We start from the raw sequence: 19,026 nt of genomic DNA on the forward strand, positions 1-19,026 counted from the left end.
TTCACATCTGTCAGCACCTGCTTTCTTTGGGATTGGAATTATTATATTGTTCTTGAAGTCTGAGGGTATTTCACCTTTCTCATACATCTTGCTCACCAGATGGTAGAGTTTTGTCCGGACTGGTTGTCCCAAGGCCGTCAGGAGTTCTAATGGAATGTTGTCTACTCCGGGGGCCTTGTTTCGACTCAGGTCTTTCAGTGCTCTGTCAAACTCTTCACGCAGTATCGTATCTCCTATTTCGTCTTCATCTACATCCTCTTCCATTTCCATAATATTGTCCTCAAGTACATCGCCCTTGTATAAACCTTCTACATACTCCTTCCACCTTTCTGCCTTCCCTTCTTTGCTTAGAACTGGGTTGCCATCTGAGCTCCTGATGTTCATACAAGTGGCTCTCTTATCTCCAAAGGTCTCTCTAATTTTCCTGTAGGGAGTATCTATCTTACCCCTAGTGAGATAAGCTTTTACATCCTTACATTTGTCCTCTAGCCATCCCTGCTTAGCCATTTTGCACTTCCTGTCGATCTCATTTTTGAGACGTTTGTATTCCTTTTTGCCTGCTTCATTTACTGCATTTTTATATTTCCTCCTTTCGTCAATTAAATTCAATATTTCTTGTTACCCAAAGATTTCTAGCAGCCCTCGTCTTTTTACCTACTTGATCCTCTGCTGCGTTCACTACTTAATCCCTCAGAGCTACCCATTCTTCTTCTACTGTGTTTATTTCCCCTATTCCTGTCAATTGTTCCCTTATGCTCTCTGAAACTCTGTACAACCTCTGGTTCTTTCAGTTTATCCAGGTCCCATCTCCTTAAATTCCCACCTTTTTGCAGTTTCTTCAGTTTTAATCTACAGGGCATAACAAATAGATTGTGGTCAGTCCACATCTGCCCCTAGAAATGTCTTAAAACTTAAAACCTGGTTCCTAAGTCTGTCTTACCATTATATAATCTGATATCTTTTAGTATCTCCAGGGTTCTTCCATGTATACAACCTTCTTTCATGATTCTTAAACAGTTAGCTATGTATTGACCTTACGTATTAATATTTAATAGAGCTTGAGGGAGAGGGGGAGAGTAGGGGACGACTACGAATAAATTCAGATTTTGTTTGTCATCGTGCCGTCACGCAATCGCAATTATCTAAACAGACATTGTCTTAATATATTAAGACAAACTACAATAGCGACAATTTTTCGGTACTGTTAGGTCTGAAAGCTATGTTGCAAAGAATTCCTCGCTCTTAGAAGAAATAGTTCTTGGGAGGGGGTGCACCCCCAAAGATACATGAACCCCCGCCCCCATTCTCCTTTGAATTCGATAAGAATCCCAAATTCGGCTTAATTCTGTTCATCCGCACGACTTTAACCAGGCCCCTGTATATTGGTGACGTCCTTACCATCATACATGACTACACTATAGGAGATGTACCTAATTTGTAATTCAACGGCTTAATTGTTTACTTATGTTGAAATAAGTGACGTTTCACCGACTATAGTTGGGACTACCCGCCAGGCAATCTTGGTTGTTTATCTAGCGCTAGGTGATGGCTGTGTTGCCTGCTTCGTAGACGCATATACAGCATTGTTAAGCTTAACTGACTGCATGCAGGTCACACTGCCTCCCCCCCCCCCCCCCCCCCGCCCACTGCCACCATTACCACGTTCACGTTATTTAAGCTATAAGAACCGGGTGGGGGAAGTTGTGTCATTAAAATGGCCACGTCTTTTCCAGTGTGTGAAACTGTAAGACTTTCGTTGTTTCCAGTACTATCCTTTCAGTACTGTACAGCGGATGTGACTGCATCGTTAATAACGCTGCGTTCGATTTAGTTCTTTCAAACGCTCTTGCTTTTGAGTACTGCCTAAATCTATCTTCATAACTTCACCTTAGACGACTACGAAGATATTCCTAGCAAACGGAGGTGCTGTTTTACTAACTAGGAAACTGATGCACGAAAATCATAGAACAAGATTCCGTGATCTTGTAAACTTGAATCGATGATGGAAAGGGTGTACGTATCAATTTGAGGTAAGGTACCCTGGTCCGCAAACGAGATGGAAAGTTTTAAGTGAAAATCGTTCTGATCTGACAGTTAAACACATCTACCAGCGCTGTACTGTTGCTAAGATTGTGGTAGGCAACTTGCAGAGTGGATAGTATGGACGAAAACAAAGAAAAAGTCTGGTAAATGTGGGCCGTAAAATGCCCACCTTAAGAGCGCTTTTTCTTCGCTGCTGCGAAAAGCATTTTATTGAAAAAGTGCTCATAGATTTTAAGATATGCATTTTCGAGCCCACTAGAAAATGTTCTTGTTTCGGTGCATACTATTATGCGGACAGTGTGTTGTGGCAGCCGGCTGTGATCGTAAACAAACGAGAAATCAGACCGGCCGGAGGCAGGGGAGAGGAATAAGCCCCGCCTCCTGGGCTTCTACGAAAGTAGAACTGATTTAACGGTCACAGGGACCGCTAATTCCTTTTGTTTTGGTGAGGGACGCATTCGATCCCCTTTACGCACCAGGATTAGTCCCTACACTCATAACAAAATAAACTGGAGTACACATGGCATTCGGTAGTAGCTACAGCGCAATTTTTTGCTGCGGTCGGCAGTAGTAGTTTATGCCCGACCTCTACTGGTACAGTTACTCTCTCTCAGCCTAAAACTATCAAGGTACAGTGCCCGCATAATACCTGTTTCCAAAATCCGGAAACAGAGCTTGTTGTACAAAAGGTCCACTCTGAGCTGTCTGAATGATTTTCTTTCATACGTTAACTCGGTCGTTTCTGGATCAGGGTCACTATCTCAGTGATACATTTACCTACTCTCAACCATTATTCCTGAAAGTTTGTAACATCACGGTATCATCCCGTACAACGCCCCACGTTGCGACATGACACGGTCGCAAGCATGAGCGCTCGATCTAGCTATCCCCTCCAGTCCTATATGCTTGTTTTCTTGTCGCTACCGGCGTGACACCACTTAGGACTTGATCGATCAACACATGGTCTTAAGCTTCAGAAACGAGACAAAGCTTAGAGTTGTCTTGTGGGATGAAGCTGATACAGCTGTTGCCCATAAAGTCCGGGTGAAAATCCATGGCCAATAATTCTCTAAGAATACATATACTAAAGCTTCGCGTAATGCCATTTGGTCACTGTCTACGGAGCCAAGAAACAGGCTAAATTTGGCGTCGCACAACATTCATGGGACTCCTGGAATATGCGGCTTGCATGTCTATATTTTCCTGGTGGTAGAGCTCACGCTCTTTGACTTTGCTACATTAGCCACATCTTCCGTCTTCTGGCACTCGCAGGTTATTGCATTACAATGGTATATCCTCATACATACATTTTGTGACGGCATTCTCTCAGCTGCACTGTCATTTTTAATGTAAAGAACGACACCCAAATTCTGCTATAGTTATCTGCTTCACCATTTAACAAGAATCACACTAGCAATCCTTCCTTCAGGTTGCTTCACATTAGAAGCGCTGCCTACTGGAAACGTACATCTCCTTTTTAATTTCTCTGAGATTGGAACGCAATACGTTCCAACATTTGAAACTGGCTGTTATACCTGAAAACATAGTGTTACCTGCAAGTATTTCCTCACATCATGACACAAATGACTCGTCCACTGCACTAATTCATGGGATACGAAGAACATTGTTTTCATTGCGAACAGTTGCCAGACACAGTAATATCGACACAGGAAACTACACTTCACCGCTGCAGGTATAGAAATTTCTTTGGGGAGGAGTTGACATCCAACTATTACTGCTGTTTTCGTGCATCCAATCTCATCCGATTAGCACTTGCAGCCAGTGTCATAAACTATTGATGGATGTATTCCAATCTTAGACTCCTCTTCTTTTTGCCCCTTCACTCTTGTTGAAGTTCCTAACACGTTCTGCCAAGTGTTTGCTTCTAGTCAGCTTTCCCACGTGTTTATCTCATCGCAGATTGTGACGAAAATTTCGTTTCTTACCTTATCAGCTCAGTTTTCAACATTAGTAGGCTCACATCTAATGCTTAACTGTCCAGATCATCCCCCCCCCCCCAATTCGATTTACTTCATTACTATGCTGTGCTCAAAACACACTTTCGGAAATTTATTCCTCACATTGAGGCAATTGGTAGATTCTAGTAGACCTCTTTTGACCAGGAAAGCTCTCTTCTTGTGTACTAACGAGTTTTATTTCGTCCTTACTTCATCCTTTGTCCTTCTCCAGAGGTACCTGAACTCTTTCATCTGCAAGACTATACTGACATTGCGGTTTGATTTGAAGGGCTACGAGCGACTGTAAGATTACGCCCAAACAGATATCACTTTTAAGTCCTCCACTTTTCTGCCTGATGTCTGCTAAATTGATTCTGCCCTCTGGCAGTGTTGTTGCTAGTCGGCATTGGAGGCAATCGCTTCTCAGACTCTAATTAAAAATGCTGAAATAATTTAAGCGTCGCCCTATCATTATTACAGCCAACAATTGATAAGAGATTAATATATCAACAACGGGGTTAACTTTTTTAAAAATTAATGGCAAAAGTTTATCATAAAATACGGCAAACGCAACTTAAGCGACATAACAAATCATGAACTGCACTGTTGGCAACACAAGTAGATGTAAGAAAGTTAACACTTCACTTGGTAGCGATTGGGTGGCAAAGACTAAGGTTTGTCTGATTACACTATAAACGGATTAAACGATTACTGTCTATTGACACAGTCAACATGGGTTTAGAAAACATCGTTCCTGTGAAACACAACTAGCTCTTTATTAACATGAAGTGTTGGTGTTATTGACAAGGGATTTCAGATCGATTCCGTATTTATGGATGTCAGGAAGGCTTTTGACACTGTACCACTCAAGCGGCTTGCAGTGAAATTGCGTGCTTATGGAATTTCGTCCGTTACGTGACTGGATTTGTGATTTCCTGTCTGCGACCCCAGTTCGTATGAATTGACGTAAAGTCATCGAGTAAGACAAGTGATATCTGGCGCTCCCCAAGGTAGTATTACAGGCCCTTTGCTGTTCCTTATCTATAGAAACTATTTGGGAGACAATCTGTGCAGCCGTCTTAGGTTGTTTGCAGACGACGCTGTCGTTCATAAACTAATAATCAGGAGATCAAAACAAACTGCAAACAGATTTGGAAGAGGTGTGAATGGAGCGAAAATTGGCAGTTGACCCTAAATAACGAAAAGTGAGGTCATCCACATGAGTGCTAAAAGGAATCCGTTGAACTTTGGTTAAAATGTCAGTCTAATCTAAAGGCCGTAAATTCAACTAAATACTAAATTGGAAGGAACAGACAGAAAATATGGGGAAGGCTAACCAAAGACTGCGTTTTATTGGCAGGACACTTCGAAAATGTAACAGACCTACTAAAGAAACTGCCTACACTACGCTTCTCCGTCCTCTTTTAGATTACTGCTGCTCGCTGTGGGATCCTTGCCAGATAGGACTGACGGAGAAAATTGAAAAAGTTCAAAGAAAGGCAGCACGTTTTGTATTCTCTAAATATGGGAGAGTCACAGAACAGAAATGATAAACGATTTGGGCTGGAAATCATTAAAAGAAAGGCGCTTTTCGTTGCGACGGAATCTTCTCACTAAATTTCAATCACCAACTTTCTCCTCCGAATGCGAAAATATTTTGTTGACACCGACCTACATACGGAGAAACGATCACCACGATAAAATAAGGGCAATCAGAACTCGTACGGAAAGATATAGGTGTTTATTCTTTCCGCGCGCTTTACGAGATTGGCACTTAAATGTAATATGCAGAGTATCCATACAGATGTAGATACTTAGTTACCCTTGCTCAAAACATGGAAAACGCACTCTCAAATTTTCTAACGCTTGGCAGACATTGATAGTTCTTCAGATTTTATACTCACTGGTGGAGGTGAGAACGGGTGGCGAGAGTGTGACTCTGTTTGCCTTACCAAGCTGGAGCAGGAACACCATACCCCTTACTCGATGCGTAGCGATATCAGAGGTGACTGTCGTGGTGCAAGCGGCTGCAGCTTAACAATGTGTTGGGCCTGTGATTAATTACCACAGGCACGAAATATGCAAAGTCACGCCCTGGTGATACGTTAGAGGGATCGTTTTGGCTCACTGACGGAGCCCTGAAGTCTCGACAAATTCCCGCTTGTGGCACGCCCGTTCCCCAGTCATACCATGGACCAGTTTGACCTACGGCATTTTTTCGCCACTTCGACCGGGTGCATTGTCTGCACACCGGTGCAAGAAATATTTGGGATCGATGTTCTGTCGCCGGTAAGTGCTCAGAGATGTTCCTCTCCCTAATAGTTCCACGTGACTTCAAAGCCCCAAATGTCCATTGACGAGACCACAATAAAGATCCCGCATGCACTAGCAATGTACATGATCCAATCAATGCCTGACCATATAAACGTCCAGTAGTCTCACAATGCTAGGGTGTAATCAGAACGTAGAGCAGCTTCGAATATGAAAATGACTTGCCCTATCTCACATATCCTTTGTTGACCTGATTCTCGGATAGGCTTATCGCTAAAGTCATTCCTGCTACACATTACTTAACTCTTCCTTCGGTTTACTCTGAACCCATTATGTGAACTCACTCTATTTTATAAACTCGTCTATTTCTCATTCACTTTCACTCAAGATAGATATATCAACAGTGAATCCAGTCACTCATATCCATCAGTTCATCGTCCTTTTATTTCAGACATTGCTGCTTCGGCGTACAGGTTGAACAATAGGAACAGGCCACATGGTTGCCTTTGGCCTAGTTTATTCCAAGCACTTCTCTCCGTCTTAAGAGTTCATTACTCCTCTCGTTCTTATACACACACATATATTGTCCCATTTTACGTTGTCTAAGACATGTTGTAAGTTTATATGTACTGGGAAAGTACAAAGATCTTTTCGTCCAAGGTCATGACGTTTTCAAAGGCAAACTGGTTATCTAAAAGATAGATTTATTTCCATTATTCTAGATCAACTTAAGTGATGCGATCATTATGATACGTGACAGAACCATCTGTATTCATCCTCGGGACTACGTAGATACTGATATGTCTCCAGTTTCACAGATTCTGCACACAAATTTGACTAGTTTACATTTTACTCCCCCCCCCCCCCCCCTCTGATTCTATCTAGCTTCAGTTTCATGTGATAGGTCTTCCATAGCTGTATTATACTCACTATGGTACTGCTTACCCTCAAGTTTTCCACATTGACTTCCATTCCTCGTATCTTACCAGGCAATGCTTCCCGCCTCACAAAAGCCTCCAGTATACCCGTCCCCTCCGCCCACTTAGTCACTCTCTCTTCTAACAGTAGAATCACTCGCACTATTACTTACAACGAATTTACTTCTATGTTCATAGGTTGTTCACTTTCCTACTTCCTGCATGTCCTTCAGCTGATCATTTCTTTCTGCAGTCATTTCACTTTGTCTTCCCTGCAGTTAGTTTAAAATTGGTTTATATTGCTTCATTCCCATCTTTCCCTTTACTTCCTCCTCCTGACGATCAATTGAAGTATTGCTTCTGTTAGCCAACGTCTCTTGAGTTACTAGTACCTGTGTTTCTCCCCAATAAGTTCTCTAAAAAAAGGCCACTTTTTAGCTGAACTGCATAATCTGGTTTTCCTTGTAGCATTGTCCACGTCCTTAGAGAACTTCAAACGCACCATCATTCTTCACTACTCCCAGTATCCCACTTGGTTCCATTCTGATTTTTCCGCACGATTCTCGTAACATCGGCCTACTCTCGATCATTAATAGATGGCGATCGGATTCCGTATCTGCCTCTGGATACAAAATCATATTTGGAATCAGTCTGTCAGTCACGTAATACTCCCACGTCTCCTCCTGAGTTTGAACTGTTAATTCGCTATTGATAGCTGAAATTTATTGTTAAACCAATTAGTTTTCCTCATTCTTTTCGATTAACTTTGACGTACTCTCCAACAACGCCTATTTCATGTGCTGTGGTGTTAGTTTTATTCTAAGATCTCCGTATTCCTTTGCGTACGGAGTTCGTAGCTAAATTTCCTCGTGGGCTGCTCGATTAGCTTGTGGTGTTGGAATATACACCTGAACTTAAATCTGGAATTCTGATTTTATCCTTTTCGAAAGTTTTTTAGTAATTTGATTCCCATGCCTCCAAGCATGAGGCATCTTGAGCATGAACACATTCATTGGAGCAGTCTTCATTCGAATCGGATTAACTCTGTACCGCCTTGAAAGAAAGGAAAAGATTAATATGTGCGATTGGATTTTTCATTTACAATAGTTTTGCATCTTGGTTCCGAGACTTCTGAAACCTGTAGAGAAATTTGGAAGAGATCAGGCCATTTTTATTATTCATGGAAAACACAATGCATGTTCTAGCACCATACAGCGAGGCCTTCAGAGGGGTGAGCTAGATTGTTATACACTGGTACCAGTAACACGTCCCCGTGTATTCATGCATGCCTGTATTCATGGCATACTATCCACAAGTTCATAAAGGCACTGTTGGTCCAAATTTTTCCCACTCCTCAACGGCGATTCGGCGTAGATTCCTCAGCGATTTGTGGGTCATGTGCTCAATAAACTGCCCTTTCCAATCTATCCCAGGCATGTTCGATTATTTTCATGTCTGGATAACATGCTGCCCACACTAGTCGAGCGATGTATTTATCCTGAAGGAAGTCATTCACAAGATGTGCACAATGGGCGCGGTAATTGTCGATGGAGGAGGATGCCTCGTCAATATGCAGCCGGTATGGTTGCACAATATTAGGCAGCTGTGTTTCTTTGGCTCTTCAGCGTAGTATTAAAAATAAAATACAATGTGTATCATGCAAGAATACATCTACATCTACATGACTCCTCTGCAATTCACATTTAAGTGCTTGGCAGAGGGTTCATCGAACCACAATCATACTCTCTACTATTCCACTCTCGAACAGCGAGCGGGAAAAACGAACACCTAAACCTTTTTGTTCGAGCTCTGATTTCTCTTATTTTGATGATCATTCCTACCTATGTAGGTTGGGCTCAACAAAATATTTTCGAATTCGGAAGAGAAAGTTGGTAACTGAAATTTTGTAAAAAGGTCTCACCGCGACGAAAAACGTCTATGCTGTAATGACTTCCATCCCAACTCGTGTATCATATCTGCCACACTCTCTCCCCTATTACGTGATAATACAAAACGAGCTGCCCCTTTTTTTGCACGCTTTCGATGTCCTCCGTCAATCCCACCTGGTAAGGATCCCACACCGCGCAGCAATATTGTAACAGAGGACGAACGAGTGTAGTGTAAACTCTCTCTTTAGTGGACTTGTTGCAACTTCTAAGTGTCCTGCCAATGAAACGCAACCTTTGGCTCGCCTTCCCGACAATATTATCTATGTGGTCCTTCCAACTGAAGTTGTTCGTAATTTTAACACCCAGGTACTTAGTTGAATTGACAGCCTTGAGAATTGTACTATTTATCGAGTAATCGAATTCCAACGGATTTCTTTTGGAACTCATGTGGATCATCTCACACTTTTCGTTACTTAGCGTCAAATGCCACCTGACACACCATACAGCAATCTTTTTCTAAATCGCTTTGCAACTGATACTGGTCTTCGGATGACCTTACTAGACGGTGAATTACAGCATCATCTGCGAACAGTCTAAGAGAACTGCTCAGATTGTCACCCAGGTCATTTATATAGATCAGGAACAGTAGAGGTCCCAGGACGCTTCCCTGGGGAACACCTGATATCACTTCAGTTTCACTCGATGATTTGCCGTCTATTACTACGAACTGCGACCTTCCTGTCAGGAAATCACGAATCCAGTCGCACAACTGAGACGATATCCCATAGGTGCGCAGCTTGATTAGAAGTCGCTTATGAGGAACGGTGTCCAAAGCTTTCCGGAAATAAGAAATACGGAATCAAGTTGAGATCCCCTGTCGACAGCGGCCATTACTTCGTCTAAAGACTTTAAAACGCACTTGAGGCATCGTTGCAGCTGTGCCCCTGGAGCAGGCGGCGCCCCTGCCGCTGCCTTCAGAGGTCGAGATGAGCCTGAGCGCTCTACGGGCGAGCCGCCACATGCTCTCCAAGCTGCTGCGCTGGTTCGCCGCGCGGCCGCTGGGCCAACGAGCGCTCGAGGCCGTGGGATACACGCTGACCACCGTGGAGCGCGCCACCATCTGGGCCGGGTCCGCCGCGGGAGAAGCTGCTGGTGAGGCTCCACTCCGTACCTTCACGACGTTTCGGTACTGTGACATGTCCTTCACAGGTGGGCAAATACGGGCCACCCACTCCTATGAGTCAGGACTCATTTCACGTGTTTGTGATAATCAGAGGAACCCACATGTGACCCCCCCCCTCCTCCCTATATTTCAGATATTTTCCGTACAAATCAGGAAACTTAAATTAAATCTTAATTTACACATCATATTCAGCGTGATTTCGCTGGCTCTATTATTTGATTTGTTTTATTATTACTTGCGTAACAACTAATATATGAAATAAAATGTTACTACGAAAAGAGCCCCAAAATACCTTTTAGTGATGCTGTGCTGTGACTTTCTTTGTATCGTTAATTTTCAACAAAACAAAATTAATTACGTTCTTCTTCTGGATCTGGCTTTCTGTTAAAGGAACATTTTTCGTTACTGTAACTCACTATAAAGTTAAACATATCTTCCTTACTTTATAGTTATTGAAAAGGTTAATGAAAATTACTTTATAAATACTGATGTTACAGTATGCAATGATTGTTCAACATCAAAATATTTCAGTGGATTTTTGTTAAAAGTAAAATACCAATAAGTACCACGACTAACACGAGAACATGAGACTATTATCGGAGAAAGATGTTTTTACCATAAGGTTTACCAGACCAGAACTACGCACAGCAAGATTTCTTTTATGTTATGAAGGTAAATTACCTTCTTTCACTGTTAGTAATATATTAACAGCCCGCGTCAACCTGTAAAACACACAAAATCTGCTGCTCTGCTCTGCAATTCTGAAAGCTGAAAGAAATAATTTTACTTCACTATTACTGCCCGCTTCTTGGCGGTATGATTTCATTTAATGCAGTTTGAATGCGCCGCGGCAGCGGCTCGTTCGTTCGTAGCGCAGCTCTGCACCACGAATAATATTTAAAGAACTAAAAATGTCTTAAGGGGATGGGATAAAATACCAGGCAAGCTTATTACAAATCATAATGCAAGGTTTCACTAACTATATTCAAAACACTTAAACAAATAAATTACACACCTTTCCAAGGCTGTCTCATGGCGTCCCTCTGTCTTGACAAAAGAATGCTACGCTAGCTTACAATACAAAGTCACAGGCTATCCTACTCACGTAACTCCAAGAAGATGACAGAGAAATTAATGTTCGTTCTGTAATATTTATACTAGTCGCATATTCTCATTTTTGTTTGATATTTAATAAGTATCGTCTGTGGCGGTTTCAGAACTCGCCACAGATATTATCTAAATAATAAAAAATCAGTACATAATTCCATATAAGAACAAAACATGACACATAACGCTTTCTCTTTATTACATGATGTCTTTTACTAAGAGATGTTACAATGAGCTAAAAGACAATCCTGATAGTCTTCCTTCCAGCCGGGGACATGGCACAGCGCTGTTGCACGTGAGATCCACATTCAGCTGATACTTCGTAATATCGTGTCGAGCCTCCTTTTACCTGGCGTAGTGCATAGACTCAACAAATAGTTTCAAGTCCTATGGTGAAATCTTGCCATGCTGTCCCTACAGTGCCGGCCGGAGTGGCCGAGCGGTCCTAGGCGCTGCAATCTGGACCCGCACAACCGCTACGGTCGCAGGTTCGAATCCTGCTTCGGCCATGAATGTGTGTGATGTTCTTAGAACTACTTAAATCTAAGGGATCTAAGTTGTAGGGGATTGATGACCTCAGATGTTAAGTCTCATAGTGCTCAGAGCGACACAAGTGTTCACGGTTGGAATGTTGATGTATTAAGTCGTTCTGAAAGCGGTGCTGATATTAGACAATAAAAGCGGGTTAAAAGCTGTGGGCTATCTGGGGAAGTTAGCCTTGCATTACTGAACAACTGTTTCACCAGGTATCCAGTCTAGCTTACCAAATTCCAAACCAGACCAACAGAATTTAAACAAAAGAAATAAATCAGTTTATATTTGGACATTTAACATTGATCATTGTTCCGTTAAACTTTCAGCATATTGCACTCGGTTCATAACTAAACTGGTCCCTTATTTAGGATAGTGAAAATATGAGTTCGTAATCTTATGGAACACATCAGATATGGAGCCAAGATCGGGAGACTGCATACAACACTGCATTCATAAAATAACACACGAAGAACGTAGAAACATACGCAAGAGGAAATCAACCACAACCAACCGATTCAATTTTCACCCAAAGAAGTTACGTTCTTAGCGCAATCCTGCCAGTCATGAAATTACGACACACTGGTATACTAAATTCATACTCTGTGAAAACTTCCCGAAAAGAATAGCTGAGGGCTACTTTGATGATTACAGCACATGCTCCACCTGGTCAACTTGGTTTACACAGTGTAACTCCACAGTAATTTTGATAATTAAAATAAATTATATCGAAACGCAATTTACAAAAGAAAAACCTTAAACGGTTACTGTCGTCTTACTATTAGCCCGATCGGTCAAACAATTGTATAAGTATGTAGTACTGGTCCCACAAAGTACACCCCACGTGGGTTGAACGTAAAGAAAAGTTGATACATCGAAAAATATTGTCAGAACTAGACATTCTCACGCACATTCGTATTTAAGATTGATGATCATAGTTACTGATCAACACGTGGTTCCACTTTACTAACAAAGTAGCGACGAAGCAACTACTGGAAGATATTCTGAACTTCACACTTGAATTAAACTGCGTTGCAGTTTAGGATAACATATTTTAGATCTAAACCTGAAATAAAGGTGATTAAATTTTCAGTTAGGCTGAACTTATGAAATCCATTGCCCTACGGACTTAGCAGACACGCGCTTAGCCGGAGATCTTACCACTTCATACGCTCGCCGCGGACAGACTGCCATGGGCCCCTACCAAGGGTGCTTCCAGATACAAAACGGAAGTGACCAGAGAGGCAGCTTCCTATACCATCATAAGGGACGGGCAGGACCATTCTAAGAATAGAAACCTCTTTGCTTTTAGAAAGCGTAGCTACCTGTGCAGACGTTGGTCCTACTGTTCTCTAGCAGACAGGCTTGTCTGCTACCATCAAGCATGCAACTAAAAATTTGCTCATTCATCCTTCCACACAGAAGGGAAGGGGGATGACAGTATCTTCTCATATACATACAGTCTATAAAAGAAAGTGGATGTAGTTTCTGTGTGAAACTGTTTGAAATGAATTACATACAAACTGTATTTTAAAGTGTAGTAGTGACAGATCGATCTTGATTGTGTAAAAGTAACTCGTCCCACTGCTCAGTCTCCTCCCAGATAGTCAGAAATACCACAGTAAATTTAGAAGTGGAATGTATGCCGTAAATGACAAGTTTAAAAAAATTAATATGCAAGGAATCCAACAGACCTTTCATGGTGCCTACTTGACTGTCCCATAAATGTTCAGATGGATTCACAAAGGGGCAATCTGGGTGGCTAAATCATTGCGCTGGAATGTTAAAAATTCAACCAACCAGCGAACAATTGTGGCTCGGTGACGTGGCGCATTGCCATCCATAAAAATTCCACCATTATTTAAGAGCGTGTGGTCTCAATGTAGTCGAACATTCATCAGTAATCCGTTCAGCTGGCCATTCCATGCAAACACAGCGTACACTATTATGGAGGTATCAAGCAACGGAGTAATCCGGCGACAAAGCCTTTTCAACTGTCCTCTGCTCACTCACTCAGTGCCCTTCAAAGTCTGTGCGCTGTACACCGCCCATCCCTTAATGCATCGGGTCTAGGAAAACTGTCACTGCTCACTATTGGTGGGGCAAGTGTAATGTTTCTGTGGGTTCCTGGAAGTGTCGGTCTGCCAGGAAAGGAGGCTGCCGACACTGCTGCCGTAGCTGCTGTCTAGGGCCTCAGCACGCGGAAACCAATGTTGCCTCCGTCGATTTCTGCATTGCCATCTGTCAGAAGGTGGTGTGCAGTAAAACTGCTGTATCACGAGTGACATCAGGTATTGTTACTAACCTGCTGCACCGATTTCAATAAAGTTTGAGAAGTTCGTTTGAACACTAAGGAAGAAAGAGTGCAGTACAACATACTTAATGAGTTGGAATGCGTTACGTGGATCAGGGAAAAATATTTAATCTTTGACTTCCTAACTTCATCATATTTGTGAAAACTTCTATGACGATATTTGCTATAAGTACTATACAAACACGCACAGCCGTAAAGTTATGAAGAATCTCTCTATTCAGCTTCGCGAGAACGGAATCAAATTGTGTAAAAAATCCTTAACCATTTTAGTTTCATAATAGGATTCAAAGTAATGAATAAAATTTTTAAATGTGTTTAATCCATACTTCCAACTTACTTTAATGGCTAGAAGCATAGACGTGCGCTCCAACCCCCGCCACTCTACGCACACCTCGGCAGCGACACTGCACACCGTGCATTGGGAAATCTAGGAGGAGAGAGAGTAATGTGGAGGGGGAAGGGGTGGAAGAGATGGATAGGGGAGGAGGAAATGGTCACGGGCAGGGAGGGAATGTCGCGTACAATTTTACCATTGTTTTCTCTTGCTGGAAATAATGCATGCATTTCCAATGCCTATTGTATATTTCTCATTTCGGAAGCTCTATTGTTGCTACTGAAGAGCTTCTGCCAGTATAAACCAGGATGACTGTCGGGTTGTTCATTTACTGAAGACTCTATGAATTAGATTGTCTTGAACTAAATACTAGTTTCTGCAGCTGTATACCACATCAATTTTTGAAACGTCTGCTTAATTATAATGTTAAATGTGCAGAAATTTATATTATAGGTTATCCACAAAAGGCAATTCGTTATTATGGTTCCAAATCCAGTTTTTGTGTTGCGCCTCTGATATGCTAGGCAGAGCAGTCCATGTAATGTTTCCTTCTTTGAGGCCTGTTGAAACGTCCCCTCTGGAAATTTATGAATGACGGTGCTGGTAAACTACGTTATTTGATACAGACAGCTGTGTAAAACTGAACGTACTCGAATTTCTCTCTTTACTTATGCTGATCAGCAACTAAGTGACACAATATTTTTTAGCGCAACGCAATCTGACTTTCAATAATCCCTACAAAAGAATGGCCCTGACTGGCAATAACCTATACCTTTCATGAATCACCACCTCACAAAATCTTAGTTACTCGAACTACTGCAATGCAGCGAGCGCCAATACTGCCGGCTAAATAGATTCTAACTACGGAAGGCACTAACTACTGATAGGCATAGTTCGCAAATGATTTTGATAGAACAACCAATGCAATTACCTCAATAAAGTTCAAAAGCTACATATGTATGTATATATGATCAATTTGGTATCCAGTCTTCCATATTTCGTCTTTCTGACGGACACACGTCCATATTGTCCGCCATCAACTCTGGATCTCCGTCCCCACATCCACCACTGCTGGTGGCTCACCTCCAACTGTGCAACGCTATGCGCTGTTAACATCCAACTGCACAACACAATAGCGAATATTCCAACAATGCCTGCCAGCCACAGACTGCACACAGCACAGTCGTGATTTTCATACAGAGCGCTACGTGACGTTACCAACATAACCTAAACAGCCTACTTACACTGTCTGGGAATGAAATCCTGGCTATTCTTGAGGAGGAGAAAGATGCAACGGATATATTTATTGAGCCTCTTGAAGCTAATGTAAAGTTGGATGAAGATTCTGGTGGACAAGATGAGTGGAAAGATAATCTTGGACCAAGGCACATGCTGGTGCAGAAGCGATATTAACCAACAAGTTAGGTGGTGAACGCGAGACAGGTTGCTCTGGTGGTAATAAACCAGGAAATGTTATTTCAGATCAAACAGAAAAGCTACAGATCTCGCAAACTGTAATAAGAGATTGTAGAAAAAAGGATCTGCAATTGACAACGCTTCATTTCCTGAGTGTAAATACAGAACTTGTCTCCAGTTAAATGCTTTGAACTGTTTCGGAATGATGAAATAATTTTCTCAGTACTGAATCTACAAAATGTGCCCAGATCCCAAAATTACATATAAAAAGATGAAAGGTTTTCCAGGAATTCTCATTCTCTCGGGCTGTAATCATATACCTAGCACATATTGGCATTCAGATTTGGAAATCAGAAATAAAACGGTGCACAGCATGACGAAGAGGTAGATGTGAAACAATTAGGAGATTCATTCAGTCATGTGATGACACACCAATCAACGTAAACGATAAAATGCCCAAACTTCGTCTATTAACAGATAAGAAAAACGTTTCCTCTCCATTTTTAGCCTGAGTAAGATTTGGATAGTGAGAACATGATAAAGTATTTTGGACGGCTCTGACGCAACAATTTCTGAAAGACACTCATTAGATTTGGATACAAAAAATTCTGCCTGAGACACGAATTAAATCTATTGGATTTTCAAATATACGAAGGAACTGATCTACAAAGGATCGAAGTGTGACAGAGCATTTGGAAAATGTGCTGCACTTCTGGTTCAGATGATTCGCTTCTTGATAAAAAGGAAAATCTGCCCTACAGGTTCTATTTTGATAATCTGACACCGCCAACAATGTTGATTCACCTAAATGAGATTATGGTGCAACCGGCATTAGTCCTGAGAATCGTCTGCCTACAAAATGTCATATTTTATACTCTAAGACAATGTTCAAAAGGAATGAGGAAATTTCATTAAAAGAGCGGCAAGGAAAGTGGAATGATTGTTTCCAGTTGGCTAGATAATTCTGCAGTAACAATTGCTTCGACCAGCCATGAGATCAATCCAATTTCTATGAGCCGATGTTAATGACAAGAGAAGAAACGAATACTTCTACCACGACCACAAGGTATTGGAGAATATAACAAAAAATATGGAGGACATTGGCAGAATAGACGAAAATACAGCGTTATATAGAGAGCATCAGAGGTAAGAAATGGTAGTTACCATTTTTACGTGGTACTGGATGTGTCTGTACACAATGCGTGGCTTCGCTACAGAACGGTATGAATATGCCACAACTGAAATTTCGGCGCTATATTGTGAAATGTTATCGGAGTTCCAATCCAGAGACGTCCTGATCGCCCTGCGGGAAATACGTATCAAGGTAGTCATACATGACATCAGATATGACGAAAAAATCTGGTAGCTACGGTACCACGGAATAAAGACTCTGCACAGCATAAAACTGAAAAGGAACATCAATGTGCTGCAAATCTGATGTCCGTTTGTGCATGGTGTTTCGTGCCTTATCACAGGAAACCAATACTGTTGCCTAAACGTAATGTAAATGACAAATTGCTTTATTTTATTTACTGTCATTTATTTCACTTACAATGTATAATCTGCCTAGTGACTTAAATGTTACATCCTCTTTTGATTAAATTAATAATTATCCTTCCGTTTGCTTCTTGTAGTACGCTTCATTAGTGATAATGAACAAACGCGATTTGTAAAATTCAGAAGTGAAAAGTCTTACGTATGGTAGGTATAACTGATCGGTTTTTCCGATGTATGTCAGCGTGCTTGCCTTCCGTGCAAGCGGGCCCGGGTTCGATTCCCGGCCGGGTTGGAGATTTCCTCTGCTCGTGGACTGGGTGTTGACCTCATCATTTCATCATCACCGGCACGCAAGTCGCCCAATGTGGCGTCGTCTGCAATAAGACTTGCGCTTGGCGGCCGAACTTCTCCGAATAGAGCCTCCCGGCCAACAATGCCATCCGCTCATTTCGTTTCCGATGTATACGGAAAGGTGCAGTGTTACCTGTGGAAGTGTGTGAGGGTTGTAGATGATTTCTTTTAATTGTAAAATTCATGTCGAAATCACTCTAGATAATTAATGGGAAGAGAAAACTCAGCCCTAGCAGTTATTTTTGCTTGCCTCAACTTGCCGTCAGTGGGCGAGGTGAGTGATCAGAGCGGGTGGTGAAAGGTAAACACGGGCTGCCAGTCCCTTGGGAGCAGCCGCATCTGCCCCATTCACTGCGGCTGACGGTGCATCCGTCTTTCATAGAATTAAAACGCTCAGGAAAGAAAGCGCTTGCGTGGGGGAGTTCAGTGGACCCCCCCCCCCCCCCTATCACCGCTGCAGTGACGAATACGAATAACGAGTTTTCTCTGAAGGAACCGGGTGACCCACGCAAGCGACGTCTCCTGTAAGATGAATCATGTCGTGAAGTAGCCACGGGGCGCCTACATGGATGAGTCTTCTGCAATATATGGGAGCGGTGATTTGCCATTTGGCGGCACTGAAGCTTTTGGAATGAGTTGTGGTAGGGTTTCACCCAAAAATCTTCTGCAAAACAACGGGGAATCTTTCAGATTAAGTGCTAAGTTTTCGGTTTAGTGAAAAATGTACACGATCCCAGAAAGGCCAAAAATGACTGTTTTGGTGGGCTCACACCCCGAAGGAGCGAGAGAGCAAAGTAACAGGTTACTTTGACGCCACTAGGGGCAGAGAGAGGAACACTTTGCTGTTAAGACATGCTGAGTAGTAGATTCCAGGGCCTGATAAAGATTCGGAGTAGACGTACATTTCACATTTTCACCGTAAACGGCGCACAATACTCCATCAGGATTGTAAGCACATTGTGTCGGACTTAGTAAGAAATTTCGTGTCATGTTGTGTAACATGGTCGGAGTGACAGGACCCGTATCAGCTGCGGCCAGTCAGTAGCAACAGTCCATCAGGTGTGGAGTGCTTACCTGTTCCTCAAAAAGCAACTGTGCCTTCCTGTGTCACATCCTCGGGTTCCCTAGTCTCTGTACCTCCACACTAAATATTGGAACAAGTACCTTGCACTCTGTTTTTGGCTATTACAGTTTTCGTACCTGTTGTAATTTTCA

The 19,026-nt window shown here is 42.2% G+C and overlaps 1 protein-coding gene across 1 annotated transcript in view; it reads left to right on the forward strand.

The window, feature by feature from the left end:
• Window positions 1-19,026, forward strand: part of LOC126272423 (uncharacterized) — a 44,695-nt gene that overhangs the window by 5,333 nt on the left and 20,336 nt on the right. Inside the window, exon 3 of the mRNA XM_049975267.1 lies at window positions 10,015-10,230. Coding sequence (XP_049831224.1) covers window positions 10,015-10,230 — 216 coding nt within the window. The remainder of the gene's footprint in view (window positions 1-10,014; window positions 10,231-19,026) is intronic.

This window comes from Schistocerca gregaria, chromosome 5, assembly GCF_023897955.1.
Source record: "Schistocerca gregaria isolate iqSchGreg1 chromosome 5, iqSchGreg1.2, whole genome shotgun sequence".
Lineage (NCBI taxonomy): Eukaryota > Metazoa > Arthropoda > Insecta > Orthoptera > Acrididae > Schistocerca > Schistocerca gregaria.